At 37.5% G+C, this 15567-nt stretch overlaps 1 protein-coding gene across 1 annotated transcript in view; it reads right to left on the reverse strand.

Annotated features, from left to right (window-relative positions):
- Positions 1 to 328: 328 nt before the first annotated feature.
- PFK4 (phosphofructokinase 4) overlaps positions 329 to 15567 on the reverse strand; it is a 52834-nt gene continuing 37595 nt past the window's right edge. The window contains exon 14 of the mRNA XM_089984647.1: positions 329 to 988. Within this exon, the coding sequence (XP_089840773.1) occupies positions 824 to 988 (165 nt within the window). The 3' untranslated portion in view covers positions 329 to 823. The remainder of the gene's footprint in view (positions 989 to 15567) is intronic.

A 15567-nucleotide genomic window follows, 5' to 3' on the forward strand; every position in this document is an offset into this window, starting at 1 on the left:
AGAGCCTGTGATTGAGGTCAACAACAGGGTATGGGAATTTGTTTCTGAAGGCAAGCATTACCCACAACGAATTCATGTTGATCTATGACAAAAAATCACGTGCAGGGAAGCAGCAGGCATCCTGTTGAATCAGCACCAAAAGTGAACTGAGGTGAAAGTGGCAACCTTCAATATTGCAATGGCAAAATACACAAACACCCAAGCATCAAGATGTGGTGAGAAATAGCATGCCTAAATGGGTGCCGATTTACATAGCTTTATGTGCAAATGATGCATACCTTATCTACCAATTTAAATCACATATTCAGCGTATAAGGAACAGTATCTCTAATGCCATCAACGATGGAATCAACCTTCACATTCATAAACATGACATGCAAAAGAGCATGTGATGTAACTCTGGCCGTGCCAACATCATAAATACAGGAACCATTTAGATTGCTGTCACTGAGGGCCAAAAAATACTTACAACCTGCATATCCTCAACCCTATCAAGCTTTACATGCAAAATCTTATTTTAGATAGCGATGACCCTTCTAAGTACAGGCAATCGCATTTCTGAGGTTGGTGCGGCGGTTCGGCATCTCATCCTCAATCTTATGAAGTTGAATGTTGCAAGAATATCTGAAGCATTCCAAGAGAACAGGAAAGTGATAGCTACTATTGTTGCTTCTAATATCCTATGATATACATTTTGCTGGTATTTTTTTCCTCCCTTCAAGGGACAATGCAATATGAATCTATAACTGCTCCTTCAAATCAATGGAGATGAGTTTGTGCCCATCGATGGGTCTTCAAAAGCCTTATTAGCTGAATCTGCAATCTATGACGAGATCTGTATATTGTCAATCATCTCTTTAACCTCCTTGTCGATTTTCTCCTGCATTAGTTCGTTATACCTCAAGAAGCTAGGCTGATTAGTTGAGGAAAGAAGTCTTGCCCACATCCGGTCTGTCACACAAACTTTGTTTTGTGTATCAGTTACGCGCTGCAATGCCAGTGGAAATGAAATCAGTATGCCATATGGAAACTGTCGGATTTCCTCATTTGCCATTCATAGTTTTGTGGATGCGTAAAAATCTAACTGCTATGTTTTGAATGGTCATAACATCAGACTCATTGGGTTTCAGAATAGACAATTGTCAATGAGAAACTATTTCTCAAAATCAGAAGAAAATCAATCAACTTGATTTGCATAGATAGCCTATGTTCCACCCTGCCCCAAAAGACGCCTGAGCAAAAACATGTATGGTCAAAAGAAAGAAGCAAAACTACCGTAAACATGAAAGAAATAAAAAGTGCACACCAAAAGTTGGGAAAAAGAAAGAAAAGAAAATTACACTAGAGGCATGTTTTCTTGGCCCTTTGAGGAATTCTGATGACAATCAGAATCATGAGCTCCACCTCGTGACTCTGACTCACATTTGGTGTCGCATAGCCCCATATCCTCATCTTTGCAATTTCGTGAAAAAATGGGGCTTGTGATTCCTACTTTTAGGGGTTCACCTTTTTTTTTTTTTATAACCTCAAGAAACCGCACCCAGCACGAAGACCTAGTCACACTGGCTCAGCCTGCCATACCTATGGTCGTCATGCCGGTGGCATAAAACTCCAAAGCTAGGGTCCCCGTCCCGTGGCCTATGCTGGGCATTGGCTTGCGCAAAGGGGAGACACACATGGGACGTCTAGCGGCCAAGGCCCCACCCCACTATGCCAACCCCCCTTGAGGCAGTTCACCTTAAATTACAAACTACTGTCTTCTAAATCGAGCAAATCATAAATAAAACAAAATAATACACCCCAAGACAATAGTTTTCATAAATGCTCAAATTTCAGAAGACAAAGCACCATATAGTTGCTCCACACACTGTTCGGTTGCAAAAAATATCACTTTCAAGATATATGTTACAAACTAAACTTGGAGATGGATCCCCTCGTTAAACTCCAATTGTAATCAAAACCCTGTGCTTCATCACTGTCTTACTAATACTTCTAATAGCTAGTTAAGTATATAAAAATGTGTAATCTGACACTGAAAACATTGCCTTCATTTCTTCTTTTCCATGTTCAGCTGTTATTCATCATTTTTAACATTAAAAAACTATTTGAATTTCACTGTCATTCTGCCATGCCATATGCCATCATAATACTTGGTCCCCATGTCTGAATTTATCATCTGACACTCAGAACTTCAAAATCTTGCAACAAGAGGAAAAGAATAGCTCAATAGCTAAGCATCCATGCAAATTGGAAAACACTGTGAAGTTAGGATGCCTAGCACATCCCTGTTGCCCTCACTAGCCACTAACAACATTAAAATGTTCTCAACAAGTGGAGAAACTTTCTTCTCGAAATCAGCAATTAAATCTTCCATATTAAGAGCATCAAAACCTTGTAAGGAAATAGGCGGAAGTGTAACCCAAGAATGCACAAGTATTTACAAAGTCCAATAATGGACAAGCACTGTGGCATTCAAACAAGAAGTCCACAAAGGGACAATATGAAAGCCTATACAAGCATAAAGATAATGGAATATTTATTGGATGAAGCCTTAAAAGGCATAACATATACAAAGGAGAATCACCCCTATTTATACAACAAAAAGGCAACAAGGAGAGCCATTGGGGGCTCCCTATAGAGATGTTGGGAGCCCCCAACGGTCACATTTGTGACCGTTGAGGGTCCCAACGACTCTATGTGGGACCCCCAATGTATGTTAAAAAAAAGGGAAAAATGCAAAAAAAAAAAACTAATTAATAAATAGTTGTTTCTATAAACAACTATATAAAAAGATAAAAATACCCCTATCGGGTATTACAAAAGAATTACATATTTATATATATAGATATGTATATATATATATGCATATGTACATATATTTTTAACACTTCCCCTCAAACTTGATGGGAAAAGTTATCCCGAAAGTTTAGAAATACAAAACGAATCTTGGAAAGAAGTCCAAGTCTTTAAGGAAAATCTCCATCTTTATAGCATCTCAGAAAATTCTTGCAAATATAAGTCTTCAAAATGCTTTTATTGGTGATCATCCCCAAGCACCTTCATCCATGATGTATCAAAGGTATCACACTAAAGATCCTGCATAGAAAGAACAAACCAAAAAAAGACTCCAAGTACACAAGAAAAAATATTCTAGCCCAAGAGTTACAAAATTTTCAACAACAATATATTGTAAAGCAAGAATAAAATGGTTTAAACAAGATAGTAATAATTTTTGAATCATTAAATATTAAGAAAGACAAGAGGAGCATCCCTCAAAGATGAAATTGAATCATAATCAAACTTAATTTTCAATCAACCATAACATTGATCATAAGAAGATTTGATTATTTAAAGGACATATGATTCATTAAGAAGAGATAAACAATTATTCATAAAAATTATCTTAAATGAAACGGTGGTCTTCCAAAAAACATATGAATCACTCAAAAGAGTGTTTATTAGAGACACTTCAAACAAAACCCATAAAAGGGTATAAATGAAAGAACCCAATAAAAATAAGTAAATCTTTATTTTTGACAAAAATGCTTAAGAAGTATTGAATATGAACCATGTGAAAAAGTCTTCAAGACTAAAAGAACATCAAGTACGAAAAATAACTTTAATGTGAAAATATCTTCAATAAAATCAAGTCCAAAGATGACTTGGTTAACCCACAAGAATCACAAAGAGGTTAAGTGCACAATGAAATACTCACAAAGGAGTACAAATGTAAGAAAGTCTTCAAAGAGACTATATGCACAAGAACACTAAGTTCTCAATGTGTGAAGTGTGCACAAAGGCACAAGAAGAACACTTGGAACAAGTATGCACAAAGGCACAACACATTCAATAGATCACAAATGCACAAAGGCATAAAAATAATATAGAGTCCTTATTTAGATAACTCAAAATCTTTAGAAAGAGCTAATGAACTTTATGCATGCAATTATGTGAATTATGCACATGAAACAACAAATGAAAAGATAACAACTTTTATCGAAGATGAATTAATTAAATTTATGCATACCACAATGTGGACACAATAATCACTTAAAAGCATAATTCACTCACCCATCCTAGAGTGATTTTAAGTATAGAGGACCATATATATATATATATATATATATATATATATATATATATATATATATATATATATATATATATATATATGTTATCAATGAAATGCATGAATTATATTGATAAATATTTTTCTATACAAGAAAGGAACAAGTAGTAAAGAATTTTAAAAGATTCATTAAAGACTTTAAAAGATCCTATATGACAAAGGGAATGATATAAGCAAGTCAAAACCAATTTGCGGAAGATGACAAATTTAAAAAATCCCATAATATCAAGAAATGGTATTTTGCAAACTTTAATAATGCAATGCAAGATACATGAAATTATTTCAATCAATCATTTCATAGAAGAGAAGATGAGTTTGACAATTTTCAAAAAATTCTCAAACATTTGAATGAGTAAATTAGAGCATCGGTTTAACCATTACAAGCAATCACCTCCTAGTCCTCCAAACCTCAAATATCAAGTGTATCAACGACTAGACCAAGAACATAAACAACATGCTACTAAAGGGCCAAAAACACACATGAAGGTGTGTAAAAACACCTCTTGTCTACATATAATGACACTTGAAATGAGTGTATTAGCGACTAGAACAAGAGCACAAAGCCAACACTGGGCTAAAAATCACACACGAAAGTGTGAACAAATGTCTTTTGTCTACATATAGTGACACTCAAAATTAAGTGTATCAACTATTAGAACAAGAGTATAAAGCCAACAATGGGCTAAAAACCAAACACGAAAGTATGAATCAACATCTCTTGTCTACATATAATGACACTTAAAACAAGTGTATCAGCTACTAGAGCAAGAGTACAAAGCCAACAATGGGCTAAAAACCACACACAAAGGTGTAAATCAACATCTTTTGTCTACATATAGTGACACTTAGATAAGACGCATAAAAAAGAGAAGACACCTGAGGTAAGAAGGCTTGTAATGAAACAGTAATGCAATTTAAAAAATATCAATTTAGACCATATTTCGAAACACCATAGTTCAAGGAATAGATAGCCATCCCAGATACACATAATTAAAAGCATCCATAATAAAGTCGATGGCCAAAGAACAAATGAGTGATACAACACACTCACAATCAGAGATCCCATAACTGTCAGTTAGAGTCAAACTATAAGTTGACAATCTAAAACGACATAACACGATGTGCACACAACTCACCCCAACAAACATCTCTAATTCAACAATAATAAGGCCAAGAAGATTGATGCATCATATAAAAGTCTGTGATGGACAACACAAATGCTAAAAAAAGTCAATGAATACTCACAAAAATCATTTTCCAAACAAGTGAGATCATAAAAGGAACCGATATGAAAAGATAATTTCAAATTAAAAAAACCAATAATGGTAGATGACCAATCTTAGAAAAAAGTGCAATCATATGCATAACAATATGTCTCATGACAACCTTTTGAATAAACATCAATCATGCTTAACATAGTCTTAAAAGGAATTCTTTTAAATCAAAAGTCTACTATGAGACAAACGAAACATGTAATACATTAAGGAAATAATACATATAAAGTTTTTAGAAGAACCTTTTACATTCTCAAAAGTAGACATAATTACTATCAATCATGAATACTTGAAGCAATAAGATGATCTAATAACTCATAGCCACATAAATTATATAGAAGCTATGAAATTATACCAAACATAATTCATAATGCAATCGAATTTTGTGTGACTATGACATATTTTTTAGAGAAAAATGAGTTAACAAAAAATGCATTGAAAGCATCTAATACAAGATTTACTTTCTATATAAAAGTCAAATCACAAATATCAAAGATCATTCTCAAGCATAATCAATCAAGAATATTTTTAAAGAATTAGTTTTGCACAATGAGAAAAACATTTTAAAGTTAACCATTGTAATGAGATATGCGGAAATACAAATTACAAGGGTTAACACAAGAGGACTTCATAAAGAACCAAATCTCACAAGCACATAAAGTGCAAAATACACAAAAACCTACTAAGGGTTAAATGCTAAAAAGCAAAAGAAGAATATTATTGAAGGAAAAATGAGAGAATCGTTGAAATCATATGAATTTGCAAAGATATCCATGATATTAAAGAAAACATGATGACACAAGGTGTACTTCATACGAATTTCTTAAAATTTAAAGGAAATCATAAAATTCCTAATGATTACCTATGTCACATGGGTGCGGGTGCGGGTGCGGGTGCGGGTGCGGGCGCGGGTGCGGGTGAGAGGATTCGGCACTTCCAAAAAACCCGGGTGCGGGGGTGCGGCAGGGGCAAAAATGTAATATATATATATATATATATAAATAAAAAGGGGGTCGGGGGAATAGGCGGGTTTTTTTTCAAATTTTGCAGCTGTCAGACAGCTGCTGTCAGCAGCTGACAGACAGCTGCTGCAGCTGATAGACAGTTGTTGTCAGCAGCTGACAGACAGCTGCTGTCAGCAGCTGACAGACTGTCAGCATAAATTTTTTTTAAAAAATTTCGAAGCCCATTTGGGCAAAATTTTTTTTTAAAAAAAATGGACCTTAATGATCCTGGGTGCGGTCAACGCACCCAGGATCGGGTTGACCGCATCCGGTCCCGCACCCGCACCCGCGTCGAGTCGCGTCAACGCGGGTGCGGCACCCTCCTAGCCGAATCCCTGTGACATATATGATTACCAATAATTATTATGATAAAACCAAATGCATATAACAAGGGAATTAACAATATCAAAAGCATAATCGTTAAGATTTAAAGCAAAACCATATATTCTTGTAAAATATAATTTCTATGACAATATGCATAATTAAAACAAATATTATATGGAGATATGCTTACGCACAAGATTTAATAATTTCTTTAAAGAACTATTCATTTTTAACATATTTAGCAAGAGGCTACTATATTTTAAATACATTTTCAAATGCATACCATAAATATTTAAAGTAGAGAATCCAAAGAAAATAGCAAAAGTATCATATATATAATAATCAAGAAAATAAGTGTTTTCTCATACACAATGCATGAGATAAATAATATAAGAGACACCTTTTTAAAAAGTATGTGATACATACCAGGTAAATTCTTTCTTTGAATCCAAACTTTGAGTGGCACGCTTTTCAAGGCGACCACCGTGATGAAGCAACACACGAGCTATTCTTCTAGAGACAAGCTTTGATGCCATGTAAGGAAATAGGCGAAAGTGTAACCCAAGAATGCACAAGCATTCACAAAGTCCAATAATGGACAATCACTGTAATACCCGTAAAAAAAATACGATGGGTAGTTTTATTCATATTGGACCCAGGATCGGTTACCCGGATCCAAAAAGGGAATATATCTATATATGAGTGTTAAAAATATATATATAACAATATTTAATAAATAAATAAATAAAATTATTTTTTTAGAGAATAATATTAGTATAAAAATGCATTACTTGGGGTTGGATCCGTGGTTGGACCCAAATGGATCCAACTTGTTAGATCCAGAAGCCGTTACAGATCCACATTCATCGTGGATCTAGGGGAGAAATAATCCGGATTCACACAATGGTGGATCCGGCATAGCGGGTCACGGGGTTCGGACCCGGACCCGACGCCATTTTAAATGGGGGCCGATTACAAGAATCATGCCTAGGGCACGATTCTTGCAAGAGAGCCAAAGAAGGAGGAGGTTACAGAGGGTAACCAACCCCACCCTTCTCGAAGAGAAGGGGGTGGAGTTCAGCTCGTTAAAGGGGGCTGGAGGGCGGTCTCTCCTCCTCGTCTCTGTCGCTCATCTCTCTCTTTCCCTCCGCCTCTCGTCTTTCTCTCGATTCATCGAGCGACAACAGGTCCACGGCACCGGCGACCTCCCGACCTCCCCAACCACGTCAACCGCCTCCTGTGCTCCTCCAATCGCTGGAACTGGTAGGGTTTTTGTATGCTTTTCTTGTAGGTCTATCGTGGCTCGTGTGGGGCATGGGATGTCGGAACCCCAAATCAGTTAATTCGCAGGGAGGGGGTGTCGGTGCCGGAAATCTCAGGTTACTGGGCTGGGAATTTCCGATGAACCCCTAATCCTGAAACCCCAAATCGTTGATTTGGGGGTTTCAGTATGTTTGTAATAAGGGGGTTTCTTGACTCTACGATTTGGTTTGCTCGAAAATCCTAAATCATCCAATTTGGGAAACTCGACAGTTACGACACCCTAGTGTAGATTTTGGGTTTTCCTTGTTAATGCTTATTCTCTGTTAAGAAAGTGAGTTGTGGGATGTCCGGTTGCCGTGAAACCCTAGTGGGTCGGTTGCTGGAAAACCCCAAAATAGTTTGTCTTGGGGATCTTGGCTGTCAAGAATGGGTGGATCTATTACATGTTTAGATTTGAATCAATACTTTATAGTTCTGTTTTATCAGACCTGAATGGACGTTACCTTTTCTTTACTTTCCTCTCAAGTTTCCTTTGTTTCTAAAGCTTTCCTTTATATTGTTATTTCTTTTGCATTAGATAAACCATGAAATATACACGAATAATGAATGAAGATTTGGGCTTCATTCTCATATTTATTTTATTGAGCGAACCTATTATGTTATAAGATGGCCTCCTAACATTTTGTTATTCCTCATTTAATTAAGTAGCAGTTCCTGGTTCTCATTGATTATTTTGTTGGAAATTCCTGTTTCTGCATTATTCGTGTTGAGAATAGGTGGTTTTATGTTTAAGCCTTCTTAGATTAGAGGTTATTTGAAATTTTAATTAAATAATGGACTTAGATGTAATTTATTCTTTTAGGCCTCTCTCTATTTAACATAGAGAGCAGCTGCCCTAATTAAGTTAACGAGTTTTTCTTGTGCAGCCGTCTCTCTCTCTCTCACTCTCTCTCTACCTAGGGTTCAGTGTATCTAATCTTTCCTTCAACATGGTATCAGAGCAGCCGATAGTGGGAGCGTGATCGTCAATCGTGATCAATCTTCGAATGATCTACACCAACAAAAAATTTATATCTTCAAATCAGGTCAGCTGTTCTTATTCTGTGTAAGATCTGATAACAGATCTGGGATTTGATGACCCAGATCTGTCATCAGATCTAAGAGAGCAAATGTTTTGTTCCTGTCGTGATTTTCTGTTGTTTGGGAGAAGCCTTGTCGTGATTTCCTGCAATGATTTTCTGCTCCTGCCGTGATTTTCTGTTGTTTGGGAGAAGCCTTGCCGTGATTTCCTGGATTTCCTGCCGTGATTTTCTGCTGCCGAGTTTTCCTGCCGTGATTTCCTACTGTTTGGAAGTCGCAACAATCTCATTTGTCGTGATTTCCTGCCGTGATGTCCTGCTGTTTGGGCACAACAGCAATCCCATTTGTCGTGATACTCTTTTTTTTCTTGATTTCCTGTTGTTTGGGAGAAACAACAATCTCACCTGTTGTGTTGTTGCTTGTGATTGAAAAAAATGACTGATTTGTTTTAACTGTGCCCTAAAGAACTGGTATTCTTGTTCGCTGTCGAGCTATATTTGTCTGGGAGCAGCAGCTGTCGTGATTTATTTTCTGCGTCTGCATATTATCGTTGGTCGTGATTCACTGGATCTTTGTTGGTTGTTTCATTTCAGTTGGTAGTTTATTTCAGAATATGGAAACGGCAAGAGTGATTCCCTACTGTGCTGATTTTTTTTTTAAATTATCATTCATGTTTGTGGGTTGTTGTTCATTACTGTCGTGGAAACTGCAGGCTTGATGCCCTGCTGTGCTGAAAAAAAAATATTCTTGTTGAGGGCTCTGTTCATTACTGTCGTGGTCTTTTTTTGTGTGTGTGTGAACAACTGCTGGTTGTCGTATCAGTTGATCTGGTTGTCGTATCAGTTGATGTGTGAGTGTCACACGCTATCCCCTGTGTTGCTTGAAGCCTGTCCAGATTTTTATCTATGCTGAAATAGAATTATATCTTCAGTATGGCTGAAACTTCGAAATGTGATTCCAAAATGGAACATATTGGGGAATATAAGGCATTTGCCAATCCCTTTTCGTACGGCTCTTCTGTAAGGTTGAATGAAACTAACTATGCCAGGTGGTCCACAACTTTTATGATGTCGGTATCTGGACATCGTAGAAAACATATCTTGTTGGAAGACGAACCTACTGAAAAAGTGGGAAAATATGTTACTTGGGATGAAGATAATGACATAGTTATGTCGTGGATCATGAATAGTGTTGAACCACCTATTGCAGATGGTTTAATTTACTATAATACAGCCAAACAGATGTGGGACAATCTTCGAGATACGTACTCACAAGAGACTAATGTGAGTCGTATCGTGCAAGTTGAACAGGAGATATATAATTTACAACAGGGAGATCAGACCTTGGCCCAGTACTATGCCTCCGTCAAATCTGCGTTTGAAATTCTTAATGCTCACAGACCTCTTTGTTGTTCGAAACAAAAGGATCATCAAGAACAAACTATGGTTGCTCGGTTTCTTACAGGTTTATCATTAGAATTCTTTGTTGCAAAAGTCCAAATGTTGACTGGTTCAGATGTACCTACTCTTGCTGATGCATACAATCGTCTGAGTAGACTTGCAAGCTCTCTTCCATAATCTCAACTTGTGACTCAGTCATCTGCTCTAGTTGTCTCATCTGGTTATGGGCGTGGAAATTTTCAGAATATCAGAGGACGAGGTCGTGGACGAGGTATGAGAGGCAGAGGAAAGTTTCAATGTACATTCTGTGGAAAATCTGGACATTTAGAAGGTCGTTGTTGGGATAAGCATGGCCGGCCAACCCCTTCTTCATCAAAGTCATATACTCCAAAAGCAAATGTTACTACTCTCGAGACAACAAATGTACAGGATAATATCTCTGCAAGTGACAATAGTATCACCCTCAGTCGTGCTGAATATGATGAGCTGATAGCTCTTCGTCCTTTGAGTTCCACCCCTCCTGTAGCTGGTGTTGCCTATTCAACCAGAAATCATCTTCATCCGACTGACAGTAAGTGGATTATTGATTCTGGTGCATCCAGACATTTGTGTGGAAATTCACTTGTATTTTCAGATCTCAAGGATATTACTATTCATCAAGGAGTCTCATTAGCCGATGGGAGTTCCTCGTCGGTTGTTGGTCAGGGAAATATTTTCATATCCTCCTCCTTACAGTTGAAAAATTTGCTTCATGCTCCAAACTTTCCTCAAAGTTTACTCTCTGTTAGTTGCCTTACAAAAGAACAAAACTGTAGAGTAATATTTGATCCGATGGGTTGTCATTTTCAGGATTTGTTGACGGGGAAGAAGATTGGTGGAGGCTATGAAGAAAATGGAGTCTACTACCTACATCATCCAGTGGGTAATGTTCATGCTGCATTGGAACACTCATTCAGTCCTGTTCAGTGGCATCGTCGCCTTGGTCATCCTTCATTGTCAAAGATTCGTTCGGTCTTTCCTCAAATTCCTTCCACTACATCACTTCAGTGTGAAGCATGTCAGTTGGGCAAGCATCATCGAAGTTCGTTCTCTTCGAGTCAAAGTCAGTCTAGTAATAAAGTTTTTGAACTTCTTCATGCAGATGTATGGGGTCCTAGTAAGATTCCTACTAGGACTCAGTGTCGTTACTATCTTGTTATTGTTGATGATTTCTCTAAGTTGTCATGGGTGTTTTTAATAAAAGAACGATTTGAAGTTCCAAGTATTATCAAATCCTTAATTCTTGAAATAAAAACTCAGTTTGAATCTATTGTCAAGATTGTTCGCACTGATAATGCTCTTGAGTTTAAATCAAAAGGTATGTTACAATTTTACCAAGATCATGGCATTCAACCCCAAACTTCATGTGCCTATTCATCTCAACAAAATGGGGTAGCTGAGCGAAAACATAGGCACCTGCTTGATGTTGCCCGGACCATTATGATTCAATCTAATGTTCTTGCGTTATACTGGGGTGATGCTATTACCACTGTTTGCTATCTGATCAACCGCATGCCTTCGTCTTCTGTGGGTGATCAAATTCCATTACATATCCTAAAACCTAATGCCCCACTCTTTTCTTTCTCACCAAAAATATTTGGGTGTGTTTGTTTTGTACACAAACTTGGCCCTGACCGTGATAAATTAGCTGCTCAAGCTACAAAATGCATATTTCTAGGTTATCCCCAAAATCAAAAGGGATATCGATGTTATGATCCTATTTCTCGCCGAGAGTATGTCAGTGCGGATGTATCTTTCTTGGAATCCACTCCATATTACTCCAGTACTGGTTCCCCGCTACAGGTTGATCCAGCTGAGTATTTTCCATTACCTATACTTCCTTTTTCTTTGGAATCTGTGCCCTCATTACCGAACCAAACTTCATCCTCTTCCAGATTTAATAATCCTCCATTGGTATATGTGCGTAGAGCTCCACCTCCGCAAGAGCCTTTATCTTATTCTTCCCCTGAGGTAAGTTCTACTGACAATAGTGATCTTCATGATGATGATAACAGGCCTATTGCTCTACGCAAGGGGACACGACAATGTACCTTATATCCCATATCTCATTTTATCTCTGATGCCAGAATTGACAGTCAGATGAAAACTTTTATTTCAGCCTTATCTGCTGAAACTATTCCTCTGAACTATCAACAGGCAGAGCTTGATAACCGCTGGAAGCTGGCCATGCAAGAAGAAATGGATGCTTTAGTATGTCAGCATACCTGGGATCTAGTTGATTCCCCAGCAGATGCCGACATTGTTGGATGTAAATGGGTATATACAATAAAGTACAAATCTGATGGTTCTATTGAAAGGTACAAGGCCAGATTAGTAGCAAAAGGGTATACTCAGACTTATGGTATTGATTTCTTTGAAACTTTTTCTCCTGTTGCACGGATGGGTACCATTCTTCTTGTTCTCTTAGTAGTTGTTCAGCATGGTTGGAGCTTGTACCAATTAGATATAAAAAATGCATTTCTATATGGGGATCTATCTGAGACTGTTTATATGCAACAACCTCCAGGATTCGAGGTTGAGGGGGAGTGTCAGAAGGTGTGTAGATTGAGAAAGGCGATTTATGGCTTGAAACAAAGTCCCCGTGCATGGTTTCAAAAGTTGTTTGAAGTGATGTCACACTTTGGCTTTAATAGGTCAACATCAGATCATACACTATTTATCAAGAAAACTAATTCTGGCATAGTTGTTATGGTGGTATATGTGGATGACATCATTCTTACAGGAGATGTGAAAGTTATTGAAGCCGCAAAGGCTCATCTTCAAAAACACTTTGTTACAAAAGACCTTGGTTCACTTAGATATTTTCTGGGTATAGAAGTTGTCAGGAGCCGTGAAGGGATGGTTTTGTCTCAACGGAAGTATGTTCTTGACTTATTAAAGGAAACGGGAATGTTGGGAGCTAAACCAGCAAATATTCCCATGGACCATAAAGTTCAGTTGTTTGAAGAAGGGTCAAAACTATCGCTCCCTAGTAGGGAAGCTACTGTATGTAACTGTGACTAGGCCGGATATTGCTTTAGCAGTAAGCAAAGTTAGCCAGTTTATGGACAAACCAACTGAGGTACACTAGAATGCAGCTATAATGATTCTCAGATATCTAAAATCTTCTCCTGGAAAGGGGTTATTGTTCAAGAAAGGTGGAACTCTGGAGATAGTGGCCTATTCTGATGCTGACTATGCAGGATCTGTAGTGGATAGAAAATCTACCACAGGATTCTGTGTGTTTCTGGGAGATAACTTGATTTCTTGGAGAAGTAAGAAACGAAATGTGGTTTCTAGGTCGAGTGCAAAATCAGAATATCGGGCTATGGCCCAAACAACTGCTGAATTGATGTGGGTTCGTACTGTTCTTCATGATCTTCAGGTGAAGGTTTCCTCTCCTATGACCATGATGTGTGATAACAAGGCTGCAATATATATAGCGAACAATCATGTCTTTCATGAGAGAACAAAGCACATTGAGGTTGATTGCCACTATGTAAGAGATATGGTTCAAGCTGGTCATATCACCACCAAATATCTAAAGTCAGAAGACCAAGTTGCAGATATGTTTACAAAGCCTCTTGCTAGACCAAATTTCTTAAAATGTTGTGACAAGCTGAGCATGATTGATATCTATGCTCCAGCTTGAGGGGGAGTGTTGAGAATAGGTGGTTTTATGTTTAAGCCTTCTTAGATTAGAGGTTATTTGAAATTTTAATTAAATAATGGACTTAGATGTAATTTATTCTTTTAGGCCTCTCTCTATTTAACATAAAGAGTAGCTGCCCTAATTAAGTTAACGAGTTTTTCTTGTGCAGTCGTCTCTCTCTCACTCTCTCTCTCTCTACCTAGGGTTCGGTGTATCTAATCTTTCCTTCAACAATTCGGTTATGAGTAGGTCGTCTGCTTACAACCCCATATGAGAATTTGGGGTAACTATTGACCTTTGAGGACAACTCAATGCCAAATACACTGATGTATACATACAGAGTCAGTTCACCTGTGATTAGTTGCACTACCTTTCAACCTCAAAACAAAATTAGGGATTTTAGTTAATTATATACTTAACCATGGGAATACCTTGCTCGATCTTTGTAAATGCTTTATTAGAAAGCCTCTGTATCCCTTCGATGACTACTTTGAAATTATGAAACTATCAACATTCATGAAGTTTTCTAAGTTCAGCTGAGAGTCAAAAAAGTCCAAAATCATTTTATTCTTTACCCATTAAAAAGGTTTAAGGCTTCTATCAATGCGAATGATTGATTCTTCAAGGAGCCATTGTTTCTGCTTGACATTAAACTTTGTGTTCTTAAAGCAAATCAAAGGTGGAGAACTGTTAGTATCAAGTCAACTGTTGAATGACCAATGGCTGATAAAGAGCCTGGTAGCCACAAGGGTGTAGGAAGCAGAGTATCATTGATTTCAAATGTTCAAAGTTGGAACCTTGCTAAGTGGTGTTTTTCCAAGTGGTAATGAGACTTGAATGGACACATGGTTATTAGGGTAGTGGCTATCATTTTGGACTTACTGCTGAAAATCATGATTTGTAGCTTTTTGAGAATATGTGTCTTGTTTGGAAATCAAAATGCCTTTTAAAATCGTCAACTGATGTATGAACGATCATAATGCACTTAATCAGAACTGTGTGGCAGCATGGTCTGTCTGGCTGAGACAGAAAGACGAAATTTGTTTTATGTGGAGAAACTTTGGGTTTTGGCACGGGTCAGTGTCTAGGCATGTACATGACATACAACAACAACAACAACAACAACAACTACGCCTTCATCCCAAAACAATTGGGGTCGGCGATATGAACCAACAAAGAAAATCATTCTGGGTCTTCCACATGAATCCTTCTCCTCCATTCATTTCTATCCAATGCCATGTCCTCGGTGAGGTTCAAAGCATTCATATCATTTCCTATCACCTCCATCCATGTCTTCCTAGGCCTACCCCGACCTCTTTTAACTAATATATTTTCCCATTTTTCCATCCTTCTAACTGAAGCATCATTAGGCCTTCGTCGAATATGTCCAAACCATCGTAAA

This window comes from Nuphar pumila, chromosome 13, assembly GCF_984573655.1.
Source record: "Nuphar pumila chromosome 13, dmNupPumi1.hap1.1, whole genome shotgun sequence".
Lineage (NCBI taxonomy): Eukaryota > Viridiplantae > Streptophyta > Magnoliopsida > Nymphaeales > Nymphaeaceae > Nuphar > Nuphar pumila.